Source organism: Cololabis saira, chromosome 22, assembly GCF_033807715.1.
Source record: "Cololabis saira isolate AMF1-May2022 chromosome 22, fColSai1.1, whole genome shotgun sequence".
NCBI lineage: Eukaryota > Metazoa > Chordata > Actinopteri > Beloniformes > Belonidae > Cololabis > Cololabis saira.
In genome coordinates, this window is record NC_084608.1 from 36,056,013 (window position 1) to 36,071,815 (window position 15,803).

Consider the following 15,803-nt stretch of genomic DNA (forward strand, 5'->3'; position numbering starts at 1 on the left):
GTCAAATATTACACTAACTAGAAACGTAGTAATACTCAAATATTATACTAACTAGAAACGTAGTACTGCTCAAATATTACACTAACTAGAAACGTAGTACTGGTCAAATATTACACTAACTAGAAACGTAGTAATACTCAAATATTACACTAACTAGAAACGTAGTACTGCTCAAATATTACACTAACTAGAAAAGTAGTACTAGTCAAATATTACACTAACTAGAAACGTAGTACTGCTCAAATATTACACTAACTAGAAAAGTAGTACTAGTCAAATATTACACTAACTAGAAACGTAGTACTGGTCAAATATTACACTAACTAGAAACGTAGTACTAGTCAAATATTACACTAACTAGAAACGTAGTACCGCTCAAATATTACACTAACTAGAAACGAAGTACTGGTCAAATATTACACTAACTAGAAACGTAGTAATACTCAAATATTACACTAACTAGAAACGTAGTACTGGTCAAATATTACACTAACTAGAAACGTAGTACTGGTCAAATATTACACTAACTAGAAACGAAGTACTGGTCAAATATTACACTAACTAGAAACGTAGTACTGGTCAAATATTACACTAACTAGAAACATAGTACCGCTCAAATATTACACTAACTAGAAACGTAGTACCGCTCAAATATTACACTAACTAGAAACATAGTACTGGTCAAATATTACACTAACTAGAAACGAAGTACTGGTCAAATATTACACTAACTAGAAACATAGTACTGGTCAAATATTACACTAACTAGAAACGTAGTACTGCTCAAATATTACACTAACTAGAAACGAAGTACTGGTCAAATATTACACTAACTAGGAACGTAATACCGCTCAAATATTACACTAACTAGAAACGTAGTACTAGTCAAATATTACACTAACTAGAAACGTAGTACTGGTCAAATATTACACTAACTAGAAACGTAGTAATACTCAAATATTACACTAACTAGAAACGTAGTACCGGTCAAATATTACACTAACTAGAAACATAGTACCGCTCAAATATTACACTAACTAGAAACGTAGTACCGCTCAAATATTACACTAACTAGAAACGTAGTACCGCTCAAATATTACACTAACTAGAAACGAAGTACTGGTCAAATATTACACTAACTAGAAACGTAGTACTGGTCAAATATTACACTAACTAGAAACGTAGTAATACTCAAATATTACACTAACTCGAAACGTAGTACTGGTCAAATATTACACTAACTAGAAACGTAGTAATACTCAAATATTACACTAACTAGAAACGTAGTACCGGTCAAATATTACACTAACTAGAAACATAGTACCGCTCAAATATTACACTAACTAGAAACGTAGTACCGCTCAAATATTACACTAACTAGAAACGTAGTACTGGTCAAATATTACACTAACTAGAAACGTAGTACTGGTCAAATATTACACTAACTAGAAACAAAGTACTGGTCAAATATTACACTAACTAGAAACGTAGTACTACTCAAATATTACACTAACTAGAAAAGTAGTACTGGTCAAATATTACACTAACTAGAAACGTAGTACTGGTCAAATATTACACTAACTATTAACGTAGTACTGGTCAAATATTACACTAACTAGAAACAAAGTACTGGTCAAATATTACACTAACTAGAAACATAGTACCGCTCAAATATTACACTAACTAGATACGTAGTACCGCTCAAATATTACACTAACTAGAAACGTAGTACTGGTCAAATATTACACTAACTAGAAACATAGTACCGCTCAAATATTACACTAACTAGAAACGTAGTACCGCTCAAATATTACACTAACTAGAAACGTAGTACTGGTCAAATATTACACTAACTAGAAACGTAGTACCGCTCAAATATTACACTAACTAGAAACGTAGTACTGGTCAAATATTACACTAACTAGAAACAAAGTACTGGTCAAATATTACACTAACTAGAAACGTAGTACTACTCAAATATTACACTAACTAGAAAAGTAGTACTGGTCAAATATTACACTAACTAGAAACGTAGTACTGGTCAAATATTACACTAACTATTAACGTAGTACTGGTCAAATATTACACTAACTAGAAACAAAGTACTGGTCAAATATTACACTAACTAGAAACATAGTACCGCTCAAATATTACACTAACTAGATACGTAGTACCGCTCAAATATTACACTAACTAGAAACGTAGTACTGGTCAAATATTACACTAACTAGAAACATAGTACCGCTCAAATATTACACTAACTAGAAACGTAGTACCGCTCAAATATTACACTAACTAGAAACGTAGTACTGGTCAAATATTACACTAACTAGAAACGTAGTACCGCTCAAATATTACACTAACTAGAAACGTAGTACTGGTCAAATATTATACTAACTAGAAACGAAGTACTGGTCAAATATTACACTAACTAGAAACGTAGTACTGGTCAAATATTACACTAACTAGAAACGAAGTACTGGTCAAATATTACACTAACTAGAAACATAGTACTGGTCAAATATTACACTAACTAGAAACGAAGTACTGGTCAAATATTACACTAACTAGAAACGTAGTACTGGTCAAATATTACACTAACTAGAAACAAAGTACTGGTCAAATATTACACTAACTAGAAACGTAGTACCGCTCAAATATTACACTAACTAGAAACGTAGTACCGCTCAAATATTACACTAACTAGATACGTAGTACCACTCAAATATTACACTAACTAGATACGTAGTACTACTCAAATATTACACTAACTAGAAAAGTAGTACTGGTCAAATATTACACTAACTAGAAACGTAGTACTGGTCAAATATTACACTAACTATTAACGTAGTACTGGTCAAATATTACACTAACTAGAAACAAAGTACTGGTCAAATATTACACTAACTAGAAACGTAGTACCGCTCAAATATTACACTAACTAGAAACGTAGTACCGCTCAAATATTACACTAACTAGATACGTAGTACCACTCAAATATTACACTAACTAGATACGTAGTACCGCTCAAATATTACACTAACTAGAAACGTAGTACTGGTCAAATATTACACTAACTAGAAACATAGTACCGCTCAAATATTACACTAACTAGAAACGTAGTACCGCTCAAATATTACACTAACTAGAAAAGTAGTACCGCTCAAATATTACACTAACTAGAAACGTAGTACTGGTCAAATATTACACTAACTAGAAACGAAGTACTGGTCAAATATTACACTAACTAGAAACATAGTACTGGTCAAATATTACACTAACTAGAAACGTAGTACCGCTCAAATATTACACTAACTAGAAACGTAGTACTGGTCAAATATTACACTAACTAGAAACATAGTACTGGTCAAATATTACACTAACTAGAAACGTAGTACTGCTCAAATATTACACTAACTAGAAAAGTAGTACTAGTCAAATATTACACTAACTAGAAACGTAGTACCGCTCAAATATTACACTAACTAGAAACGAAGTACTGGTCAAATATTACACTAACTAGAGACGTAGTACTGGTCAAATATTACACTAACTAGAAAAGTAGTACTAGTCAAATATTACACTAACTAGAAACGTAGTACCGCTCAAATATTACACTAACTAGAAAAGTAGTACTAGTCAAATATTACACTAACTAGAAACGTAGTACCGCTCAAATATTACACTAACTAGAGACGTAGTACTGGTCAAATATTACACTAACTAGAAAAGTAGTACTAGTCAAATATTACACTAACTAGAAACGTAGTACCGCTCAAATATTACACTAACTAGAAAAGTAGTACTAGTCAAATATTATACTAACTAGAAACGTAGTACCGCTCAAATATTACACTAACTAGAAACGAAGTACTGGTCAAATATTACACTAACTAGAGACGTAGTACCGCTCAAATATTACACTAACTAGAAACGTAGTACTGGTCAAATATTACACTAACTAGAAACGTAGTACTGGTCAAATATTACACTAACTAGAAACGTAGTACTGGTCAAATATTACACTAACTAGAGACGTAGTACTGGTCAAATATTACACTAACTAGAAACGTAGTACTGGTCAAATATTACACTAACTAGAAACGTAGTACTGGTCAAATATTACACTAACTAGAAACGTAGTAATACTCAAATATTACACTAACTAGAAACGAAGTACTGGTCAAATATTACACTAACTAGAAACGTAGTACTGGTCAAATATTACACTAACTAGAAACGTAGTACTGGTCAAATATTACACTAACTAGAAACGTAGTACTGGTCAAATATTACACTAACTAGAAACGAAGTACTGGTCAAATATTACACTAACTAGAAACGTAGTACTGGTCAAATATTACACTAACTAGAAACATAGTACCGCTCAAATATTACACTAACTAGAAACGTAGTACCGCTCAAATATTACACTAACTAGAAACATAGTACTGGTCAAATATTACACTAACTAGAAACGAAGTACTGGTCAAATATTACACTAACTAGGAACGTAATACCGCTCAAATATTACACTAACTAGAAACATAGTACTGGTCAAATATTACACTAACTAGAAACGAAGTACTGGTCAAATATTACACTAACTAGGAACGTAATACCGCTCAAATATTACACTAACTAGAAACGTAGTACTAGTCAAATATTACACTAACTCGAAACGTAGTACTGGTCAAATATTACACTAACTAGAAACGTAGTAATACTCAAATATTACACTAACTAGAAACGTAGTACCGGTCAAATATTACACTAACTAGAAACGTAGTACCGCTCAAATATTACACTAACTAGAAACGTAGTACCGCTCAAATATTACACTAACTAGAAACGAAGTACTGGTCAAATATTACACTAACTAGAAACGAAGTACTGGTCAAATATTACACTAACTAGAAACGTAGTACTGGTCAAATATTACACTAACTAGAAACGTAGTAATACTCAAATATTACACTAACTCGAAACGTAGTACTGGTCAAATATTACACTAACTAGAAACATAGTACTGGTCAAATATTACACTAACTAGAAACGTAGTAATACTCAAATATTACACTAACTAGAAACGTAGTACCGGTCAAATATTACACTAACTAGAAACATAGTACCGCTCAAATATTACACTAACTAGAAACGTAGTACCGCTCAAATATTACACTAACTAGAAACGTAGTACCGCTCAAATATTACACTAACTAGAAACGTAGTACTGGTCAAATATTACACTAACTAGAAACGTAGTACTGGTCAAATATTACACTAACTAGAAACGTAGTAATACTCAAATATTACACTAACTAGAAACGTAGTACCGCTCATATATTACACTAACTAGAAACGTAGTACCGCTCAAATATTACACTAACTAGAAACGTAGTACCGCTGAAATATTACACTAACTAGAAACGAAGTACTGGTCAAATATTACACTAACTAGAAACGTAGTACTGCTCAAATATTACACTAACTAGAAACGTAGTACTGGTCAAATATTACACTAACTAGAAACGTAGTAATACTCAAATATTACACTAACTAGAAACGTAGTACCGCTCAAATATTACACTAACTAGAAACGTAGTACTGGTCAAATATTACACTAACTAGAAACGTAGTACTGGTCAAATATTACACTAACTAGAGATTTACTAAACACTAACTAGAGGTTTACTAAACACCAATTAAAACTTGCCTGAAGTTTCGCTAACGCGGGGGTCGGCAACCCGCGGCTCTTTAGCGCCGCCCTAGTGGCTCCTGGAGCTTTTTTTTGACTTTTTTTTTTTTAATTTTTTTCCTGTACATCTTTTTTTTCTTTTTTTTTTCTTTTTTATCTTTTTTTTTCCTTCTTTTTTCCTTTTTTTCTTACTTTATCCTTTCATTTTAAAATCTCGACATTTCGACTTTTTTCTTGAAATTTCGACTTTTTTCTCGAAGTGCATAATGACAAAAATAATCTTTTTTCTCGAAATTTCGACTTTTTTCTCAAAGTGCATAATGAAAAAAACAATCTCCCCCCAGTTCTAACTAATATAGAAACATGCAGCATGTGTTGTTTTCATTCTAAGGCATTCTAAGACTTTTCATTTTTTGCGGCTCTTTTTGGTCCAATATGGATCTAAAAACATTTTGGGTGGCAGACCCCTGGTATAGACAAATACAGCTGCTTATCATCGGCGTAGCAATGAACACTGATGCTGGTTCTGGATTAAACTTCCCAGCTGCATGTAGAACCTGAACCAGATTTGACCTAGAACTTGTCAGTTGTCAGGGAAGCAACAATGTTTCCATGACAACAACCAACTGGTACAGATTTGTTGATGGTTACAGCAGGCAGCAAAAAGTAGCTGGTGTTAAAAGTAGGGCTGTCCAAGTTAACGAGTTAACGACGCGTTAACTTAACGTCCTCTTAACGCCGATTTAACGCACGATTAAAAAAAAAAAAAAAGCACAACATTTCTGGCGCTCGTCGGCACCCGTAGCCTGAGGAAAAGTCTGGGGGATTGAAAGATGGAGAATGAAAAGGGACTTTTGAACGGCTAATTCACTTTCAAAAAGATGCCAGATGGTTCGCTGGACCAGACTAAAGTTATTTGCATGTCAATTTGAAATGAATTACCATCGAAGTACGTCGAGTCTCAAATACCTGCAGCCAAACACACGAGCAGAGAGCGCCGCTCCGCTCCGCGCCCCCTCGTCAAAAGCAGACGCTGGATAGCAGCTTGCAAAAAAGGACCAGTCAAATCAAACTTTATTTGGCGCTTTTCTTACAAAATAGAAAATGCAACGCAGAGCGCTTAAATAAAACATAAAACTCAATAATGCTCCCCCGCGCACACACGCGCACAGACGGGCGCACGCACACTGCGATTCGCACGAGGATGGGCACTGGCTGAGCTCTGAGGATCAGTGAGGAAACGGTTATAGGTGGAGTTACTCCCTGCTGTCACATGTGCACTTTATTTGTTTGTAATTTAGTTTTTGTATCCCCCTGTTTTGGAGAAGGGGATATTTTTTGAGCCTTTTATTTTCCTCCATATGTTTATAAATGCATATGGTTCATTGTTTTACATTGAGCTGCTTAAAAAAAACAGGAATCTTAAGTTAGTCTTTACAAGTGGAAAGTTGGGACGACATTGTGTTTGTATTTATGAAGGAATGTTACATTCAGGTCAAAAGCTTTTTTTGTGCAAAGTTGAATAAACATTGGCATAAAGCAGCATATTTGCCCTTTCTCATGTTGTTAACAGTATTAAAAACATTAAAAAAAAATACCTTGAGGTAATTTAGAACAGCACAAAATGTGTGAATAAATTAATCGCAATTAATCGCATAGTTAATTACAGAAATCATGGATAAATTAAGATTAAAAATGTTAATCGTTGGCCAGCACTAGTTAAAAGTTTTTTGTTTTTTTTCGTTAACGGTAAACGTTGATCTGCGGGGAGGAGCTAACGATGGATGGATGGATTGAGGAGTTTCTGTCTCCGACATGTGGAGCTACATCTGGAGAGATGGACTATTGTTTTACACAGTGGGGATATTTTTACTGGATTATATGTATTTCTGATTAATTGAAAACTACATAAAATAGATTGTGTATTCCTCTTTCATATTTACATTATTGGTAACCGTTTTATAAAAGCAATAATCGCTTGGTGTCGGGCCGGAGACGCCGCTCAGCTGATATAATGAGCGTATACCACGGCCTGGCGGGATGTATTGCTTAAATATTAATATTTAATTGATATTATATAGGTTAACTAACTCTTCTTCTGCAGTGTGTGGAGGGCAGTTAAACGCTGCGTCAGGAACCATCTCGTCCCCCAACTACCCCAACCTTTACCCCCATAACCGGGTGTGTCGCTGGGAGCTGGTGGTTCCGTCGGGCCGCCGGGTCACGCTGACCATCAACGACCTCCGGCTGGAGGGATCGGGCTCGTCCTGCGTCCACGACTACGTCGAGGTGAGTTTCTGGTTCTGGTTCCTCCTGTACGACTACGTCCAGGTGAGATCCTCGGCCGTCTTATATTCAGGGTTGTCTTATATTCAGGACAATACAGTAATAGCTAGCTAACATCACTCCAGCAGCTCCACCTGTACGAAGAAAAAGGTTTTAAAAAAACAGTGTATCAATCGTCGGGACAAACATGGTTGTTCTCCCCAGGTCCTGAACGGCCGGGCCCCCGACGCTCCTCGTCTCCAGCGGTTCTGCGGGTCGGTTCCAGCAGGAACTCAGGTCCGATCCTCCGGAAACACCATGGTGGTCGTTTTCCGCACCGACGCCTCGGTTTCCAACGGAGGCTTCACGGCCTCGTACTCCTCCGACGAGCCGGCAGGTACGAACCCAGACCAATAAAATGAAGCTCAGAATCGAAAAGGACGGCCAGGTTTCTCACGCACTGTGAGGGTTTCAATTCATTCAATTTTGGTAAAAGTTTCTCTCTCTGGCCTTCAGGACCAATAACTAAAACCTCTGTTTTGTCCTGGTTGAGCTCTCTGAGTTCTCTGCCAGTTCTCTGCCATCCATGACTTGATGTCTAGGATATAAAAGGGAATCAATAGGCCCTGTGTCATCCGGAGACACGGTGACGGACAGGAGACACGGTGACGGACAGGAGACACGGTGACGGACAGGAGACACGGTGACGGACAGGAGACACGGTGACGGACAGCTGTGTGTCATCAGGAGACACGGTGACGGACAGCTGTGTGTCATCAGGAGACACGGTGACGGACAGCTGTGTGTCATCAGGAGACACGGTGACGGACAGGAGACACGGTGACGGACAGGAGACACGGTGACGGACAGCTGTGTGTCATCAGCGTAGCTGTGGAAGCTGATGCCGCGTCTCCTGATGACACACAGCTGTCCGTCACCGTGTCTCCTGTCCGTCACCGTGTCTCCTGTCCGTCACCGTGTCTCCTGATCGTCACCGTGTCTCCTGACGACGTCCCCAAGTGGAAGCATGTAGAGATTAAAAAGTATTGGCCCTAAAATTGAACCTTGGGGCACCCCACACTTACTTTCATGTATCCAGAATTACAAGAAAGCGCCGATGTGTAAGGTCGGAATAAAACCAGTTTTGAACAGAGAGGCCGGGAATCGAACCGGGGTCAGCTGCTTGGAAGGCAGCTATGCTAACCGCTACACCGCTACACCTCCATCGCACAGATGGGGCATAACGACGTCATCATTTCAGAAACACAGAGCAAATGCTCTAAATAGCGGTGTTTTCTTTTCATTCTCCAGAATGCGGCGGAGTTCTGAGCGACCCGGCGGGCGGGAACTTGACCTCTCCCGGTTACCTGGTAACCAACTACAGCAACAACCTGAACTGTGAGTGGCTGGTTCAAAACCCGCAGCACGTCAACTCGTCCATCGTGGTCGTGATCGAAGATCTGCACATCCAGAACCACCAGAGCTGCGACCTGGACTACCTGCAGCTCCGACTCGGTGAGTTAACGTACGAGTTAACGAGTTAACGTACGAGTTAACGAGTTAACGTACGAGTTAACGAGTTAACGTACGACCTGGACTACCTGCAGCTCCGACTCGGTGAGTTAACGTACGAGTTAACGAGTTAACGTACGAGTTAACGAGTTAACGTACGAGTTAACGTACGAGTTAACGTACGAGTTAACGAGTTAACGTACGACCTGGACTACCTGCAGCTCCGACTCGGTGAGTTAACGTACGAGTTAACGTACGAGTTAACGTACAGTTAACGAGTTAACGTACGACCTGGACTACCTGCAGCTCCGACTCGGTGAGTTAACGTACGAGTTAACGTACGAGTTAACGTACGACCTGGACTACCTGCAGCTCCGACTTGGTGAGTTAACGTACGAGTTTACGAGTTAACGAGTTAACGTACGACCTGGACTACCTGCAGCTACGACTCAGTGAGTCTGGAGGTTAGCACGTTAACGTACGAGTTAACGTACAACCTGGACTACCTTTAGCTACGACTCGGTGAGTTAACGTACGAGTTAACAAGTTAACGTACGAGTTAACGTACGACCTGGACTACCTGCAGCTACGACTCCTGAGTTAGACCAGCTAGCTCGTTAACGTACAAGTTAACGTATGACCTGGACTACCTGCAGCTACGACTCAGTGAGTCTGGAGGTTAGCACGTTAACGTACGAGTTAACGTACGACCTGGACTACCTTTAGCTACGACTCGGTGAGTTAACGTACGAGTTAACAAGTTAACGTACGAGTTAACGTACGACCTGGACTACCTGCAGCTACGACTCCTGAGTTAGACCAGCTAGCTCGTTAACGTACAAGTTAACGTATGACCTGGACTACCTGCAACTACGACTCAGTGAGTCTGGAGGTTAGCACGTTAACGTACGAGTTAACGTACGACCTGGACTACCTTTAGCTACGACTCGGTGAGTTAACGTACGAGTTAACAAGTTAACGTACGAGTTAACGTACGACCTGGACTACCTGCAGCTACGACTCCTGAGTTAGACCAGCTAGCTCGTTAACGTACAAGTTAACGTATGACCTGGACTACCTGGAGCTACGACTCGATGAGTCTGCTAGCACATTAACGTACGAGTTAACGTACGACCTGGACTTCTGCTAGCGCAGAAGTCGTGAGTTAACATACGATAAAATTCAGAAGTCGTGAGTTAACGTACGATAAAATCCAGAAGTCGTGAGTTAACGTACGATAAAAGCCAGAAGTCGTGATTTAACGTACGATAAAAGCCAAAAGTCGTGAGTTAACGTACGATAAAATCCAGAAGTCGTGAGTTAACGTACGATAAAATCCAGAAGTCGTGATTTAACGTACGACAATAACCAGAAGTCGTAAGTTAACGTACGATATGCCTGAGGTTTAGCTAACGGTTCTAGTTTATCTTTATAGACAAATACAGCTGCGTATCATCAGCATAGTGATGAACATTGACCAAAGCCAGAAGTCGTGATTTAACGTACGACCAAAGCCAGAAGTCGTGATTTAACGTACGACAAAAACCAGAGGTCGTAAGTTAACGTACGATAAAAACCAGAGGTCGTAAGTTAACGTACGATATGCCTGAGGTTTAGCTAACGGTTCTAGTTTATCTTTATAGACAAATACAGCTGCGTATCATCAGCATAGTGATGAACATTGACCAAAGCCAGAAGTCGTGAGTTGTAATACGTGGATGCCACCATTTGTAATAAAAAAAGAGAAATATAAATAAATGTATGTCTCTCTCTGCGTGGTCTCAGGGGACTCTGACGGGGAACTGCTGGCCCGGTTCTGTGGACAGACGACTCCTCGAACCCCCATCGTGGTTTTCACCCCCGAACTCTGGATCCACTTCCAGACCGACTCGTCCCTGGGAGACCTGGGATTCCGGGCCAAGTACTCCTTCTCCGGTAGGACACCTTAACGCCTTCATCACCGTAAATATTCACCGTTTAACGTCTCCAGGTGCCATGAAAATCCACCAAAGTGGTTCTGGAATAAACCAGCATGTTTCTGCACATTGTTCTTGTTTAAACCCTCATGTTTCTGCAGATTGTTCTTGTTTAAACCCTCATGTTTCTGCAGATATTTCTCGTTTAAACCCTCATGTTTCTGCAGATATTTCTCGTTTAAACCCTCATGTTTCTGCAGATTGTTCTTGTTTAAACCCTCATGTTTCTGCAGATATTTCTTGTTTAAACCCTCATGTTTCTGCAGATTTTTCTTGTTTAAACCCTCGTGTTTCTGCAGATATTTCTTGTTTAAACCCTCATGTTTCTGCAGATATTTCTTGTTTAAACCCTCATGTTTCTGCAGATTGTTCTTGTTTAAACCCTCGTGTTTCTGCAGATTGTTCTTGTTTAAACCCTCGTGTTTCTGCAGATTGTTCTTGTTTAAACCCTCGTGTTTCTGCAGATTGTTCTTGTTTAAACCCTCATGTTTCTGCAGATTGTTCTTGTTTAAACCCTCATGTTTCTGCAGATATTTCTTGTTTAAACCCTCATGTTTCTGCAGATATTTCTTGTTTAAACCCTCATGTTTCTGCAGATATTTCTTGTTTAAACCTCATGTTTCTGCTGATTGTTCTTGTTTAAACCCTCATGTTTCTGCAGATATTTCTTGTTTAAACCCTCGTGTTTCTGCAGATATTTCTTGGTTAAACCCTCATGTTTCTGCAGATATTTCTTGGTTAAACCCTCGTGTTTCTGCAGATTGCGGAGGCCTGCAGGACGGGGATGGAGGAGTGATTTCCAGCCCCAACTATCCCGGCCTTTACCCCAGTCCGAGCCGCTGCGCCTGGTTGTTGGAGGCTCCGCCGGGACACACCATCAAGGTGCAGAACCGCCGATAAAAACCTTTATTTAGAGTCCAAGAAGAACAAACACAGACTTGATAAGTCGGTAGCCGGCAGGATATAGAGAATTAAAGAATGAAAGGTATTCTGGCGTCCAGAATTTACTGAAACTGTCAAGAACCTAGTTTAGGAAAAACATCCGTCTCCACGGATTTACGTGTTGATGGGAAGTTGCACAGTAGCATGAAACCAGAAGTCGTGAGTTAACGTACGACCTAAGTCAGAAGTCGTGAGTTAACATACGATAAAAGTCAGAAGTCGTGAGTTAACGTACGACCAAAGCCAGAAGTCGTGAGTTAACTTGCAACCTAGCTGTAATCTGAAACGTTGTCTAGCTAGGAAGGTCGCTAATCCCCGGTTGTTTCTCTCCAGCTGACGTTTAGCTACTTCAACCTGGAGCCCCACAGCACCTGCGGCTGGGACTCGGTGACCGTCTTCAACGGCGGTTCGCCCGGTTCGCCGGTCATCGGCCAGTACTGCGGAACCACCAGCCCGGGAACCGTCCAATCAGGATCCAACAAGCTAGCCGTGGTGTTCATGGCCGACCACAGCGTGTCCCGCGGCGGCTTCGTGGCTAGCTGGTCCACCGACGCCTCAGGTTGGTTCAAAACTCAACCTTTACGGAGCAGACCGGAACACCTCCACCTGTCAATCATAGCTAGCTAGCCCACCTGTCAATCATAGCTAGCTAGCCCACCTGTCAATCATAGCTAGCTAGTTTAAGTCGTTAATTATAATACGGCCAAAGCTACAAGTCCCGAGATAACGGACAACCAAAGTCTGAAATCTGCAGATCTGGATCTGTCCTCCTCCCAATTCTTGCTGAAAACCTTTATCCGAATAAACTTCCTCCCAATGCATTGTGGGTCTAACAGGAAGTGGTTTTTCCATTGTGGGTCTAACAGGAACTGGTTGGTCTAACACAGGGGTGTCAAATGTGCGGCCCGCGGGCCTTATGCAGCCCGAGAGAGATTTTCATGCGGCCCGCGAGAAGTTTCCAACGCAAAAAAACTAAATGTTAATTTACTAAAAAGGAAGGCATAAATAATTGCCATGAATCGCAGCATATCCGATAATATATTTCTTCTACAAATCCATCGTTATTCCACAAATAGAGCAGTTTTCAAAATTTTTTTAGTTTTCTAGAATGCATTTGCCGATTTTATTTCTTTGTAGACGGTCGTTTATTTTTATTAACTGGCTACTATTATATATTTTTGCAGGAAAAATATCACTGCTAAAAAAGATGATAGAAGATATTTATTCTGAGAATTTCATTTTTGAATACGAGGATAGTGACAAAGTAAAACAGTTAAAAAAGAAGTGCTGACTTTTTCGGCACACTGGCGTAAATATCCGCGCCAATTTTTTAAAATAAACACACTTAATTGTACTGGAAAAATCTCTAAATCACAAAGAAACAGTTTCGGATGTAATAAGAAAGATTTTGCTTTTAATTAAATTTCCTATAAAAAAGCAAAATATAAAAAAAACATTCTTGTTTCTGTTTATCTTTGTAAAATGATATTAAAAGTATCTTACATAATTTGAAAAAAACGAGAAATTTCAAGAAAAGATCCTGAAGAAATATATTTTACATAATTAGAGTGTAAACAAAGTGCATATTTCCTTTAAAATTAACTAAACTGATATCGGATTAGATAACAATAGTAAAAAAAAAAGAATTAGAAAACATTTTTTTTGCGTTTTTGTTATTTTGAGCGTGCGGCCCGTAAGAAAAAAATTGGTCAAATCCGGCCCTCCAAGCAAAATTAATTTGACACCCCTGGTCTAACAGGAAGTGGTTGGTCTAACAGGAAGTGGTGGGTCTAACAGGAAGTGGTTGGTCTAACAGGAAGTGTTTTTTCCCCCAGGCTGCGGCGGCGTGATCCACGCCGACTCCGGGACCTTCCGGTCCCCGAACTTCCCCCAGAACTTTCCGGCTAACGTGGAGTGCGAGTGGCGGCTCGTGGCCCACGAGGGGAACCACCTGGAGATGACCTTCGACCCCGAGTTCGAGATTCCCGACAGTTCTGGATCCTGCCAGAACGGCTACGTCAAGGTACCGAACAAATCTGCACCTTAGCGGTCGACGCTAACCGACAGGTGCAGTAAAAGTCTAGAAATGATCGGTAGTTTGTGAAGAATCACAGCTGTTACCCAGAAGTCGTGAGTTAACGTACGACCAAAGCCAGAAGTCGTGAGTTAACGTACGACCAAAGACAGAAGTCGTGAGTTAACGTACGACCAAAGACAGAAGTCGTGAGTTAACGTACGACCAAAGACAGAAGTCGTGAGTTAACGTAAAATCAAAGACAGAAGTCGTGAGTTAACGTACGACCAAAGCCAGAAGTCGTGAGTTAACGTACGACCAAAGACAGAAGTCGTGAGTTAACGTACGACCAAAGACAGACGTCGTGAGTTAACGTACCACCAAAGTCAGAAGTCGTGACTTAACATACGACCAAAGACAGAAGTCGTGAGTTAACGTACGACCAAAGACAGAAGTCGTGAGTTAACGTACGACCAAAGACAGAAGTCGTGAGTTAACGTACGATAAAAGACAGAAGTCGTGAGTTAACGTACGACCAAAGCCAGAAGTCGTGAGTTAACGTACGACCAAAGACAGAAGTCGTGAGTTAACGTACGACCAAAGACAGAAGTCGTGAGTTAACGTACCACCAAAGTCAGAAGTCGCGAGTTAACGTACGACCAAAGTCAGAAGTCGTGAGTTAACGTACGACCAAAGACAGAAGTCGTGAGTTAACGTACGACCAAAGACAGAAGTCGTGAGTTAACGTACGACCAAAGCCAGAAATCCTGAGTTAACGTACGACCAAAGTCAGAAGTCGTGAGTTAACGTACGACCAAAGACAGAAGTCGTGAGTTAACGTACGACCAAAGCCAGAAATCCTGAGTTAACGTACGACCAAAGTCAGAAGTCGTGAGTTAACGTACCACCAAAGTCAGAAGTCGTGAGTTAACGTACGACCAAAGCCAGAAATCCTGAGTTAACGTACGACCAAAGACAGAAGTCGTGAGTTAACGTACGACCAAAGACAGAAGTCGTGAGTTAACGTACCACCAAAGTCAGAAGTCGCGAGTTAACGTACGACCAAAGTCAGAAGTCGTGAGTTAACGTACGACCAAAGACAGAAGTCGTGAGTTAACGTACGACCAAAGCCAGAAATCCTGAGTTAACGTACGACTAAAGCCAGAAGTCGTGAGTTAACGTACGACCAAAGCCAGAAATCCTGAGTTAACGTACGACCAAAGCCAGAAGTCATGAGTTAACGTAAAATCAAAGACAGATGTCGTGAGTTAACGTAAAACCAAAGCCAGAAGTCGTGAGTTAACGTACGACCAAAGACTAAAGTCGTGAGTTAACGTACGACCAAAGACAGAAGTCGTGAGTTAACGTACGACCAAAGACAGAAGTCGTGAGTTAA

General features: G+C 40.0%; 1 protein-coding gene across 1 annotated transcript in view; it reads left to right on the forward strand.

Moving 5' to 3' along the window:
* LOC133423418 (cubilin-like) overlaps positions 1-15,803 on the forward strand; it is a 125,113-nt gene that overhangs the window by 82,542 nt on the left and 26,768 nt on the right. The window contains exons 4-10 of the mRNA XM_061713592.1: positions 7,803-7,987; positions 8,189-8,360; positions 9,275-9,478; positions 11,261-11,410; positions 12,212-12,333; positions 12,727-12,952; positions 14,229-14,416. Of these exons, the coding sequence (XP_061569576.1) occupies positions 7,803-7,987; positions 8,189-8,360; positions 9,275-9,478; positions 11,261-11,410; positions 12,212-12,333; positions 12,727-12,952; positions 14,229-14,416 (1,247 nt within the window). The remainder of the gene's footprint in view (positions 1-7,802; positions 7,988-8,188; positions 8,361-9,274; positions 9,479-11,260; positions 11,411-12,211; positions 12,334-12,726; positions 12,953-14,228; positions 14,417-15,803) is intronic.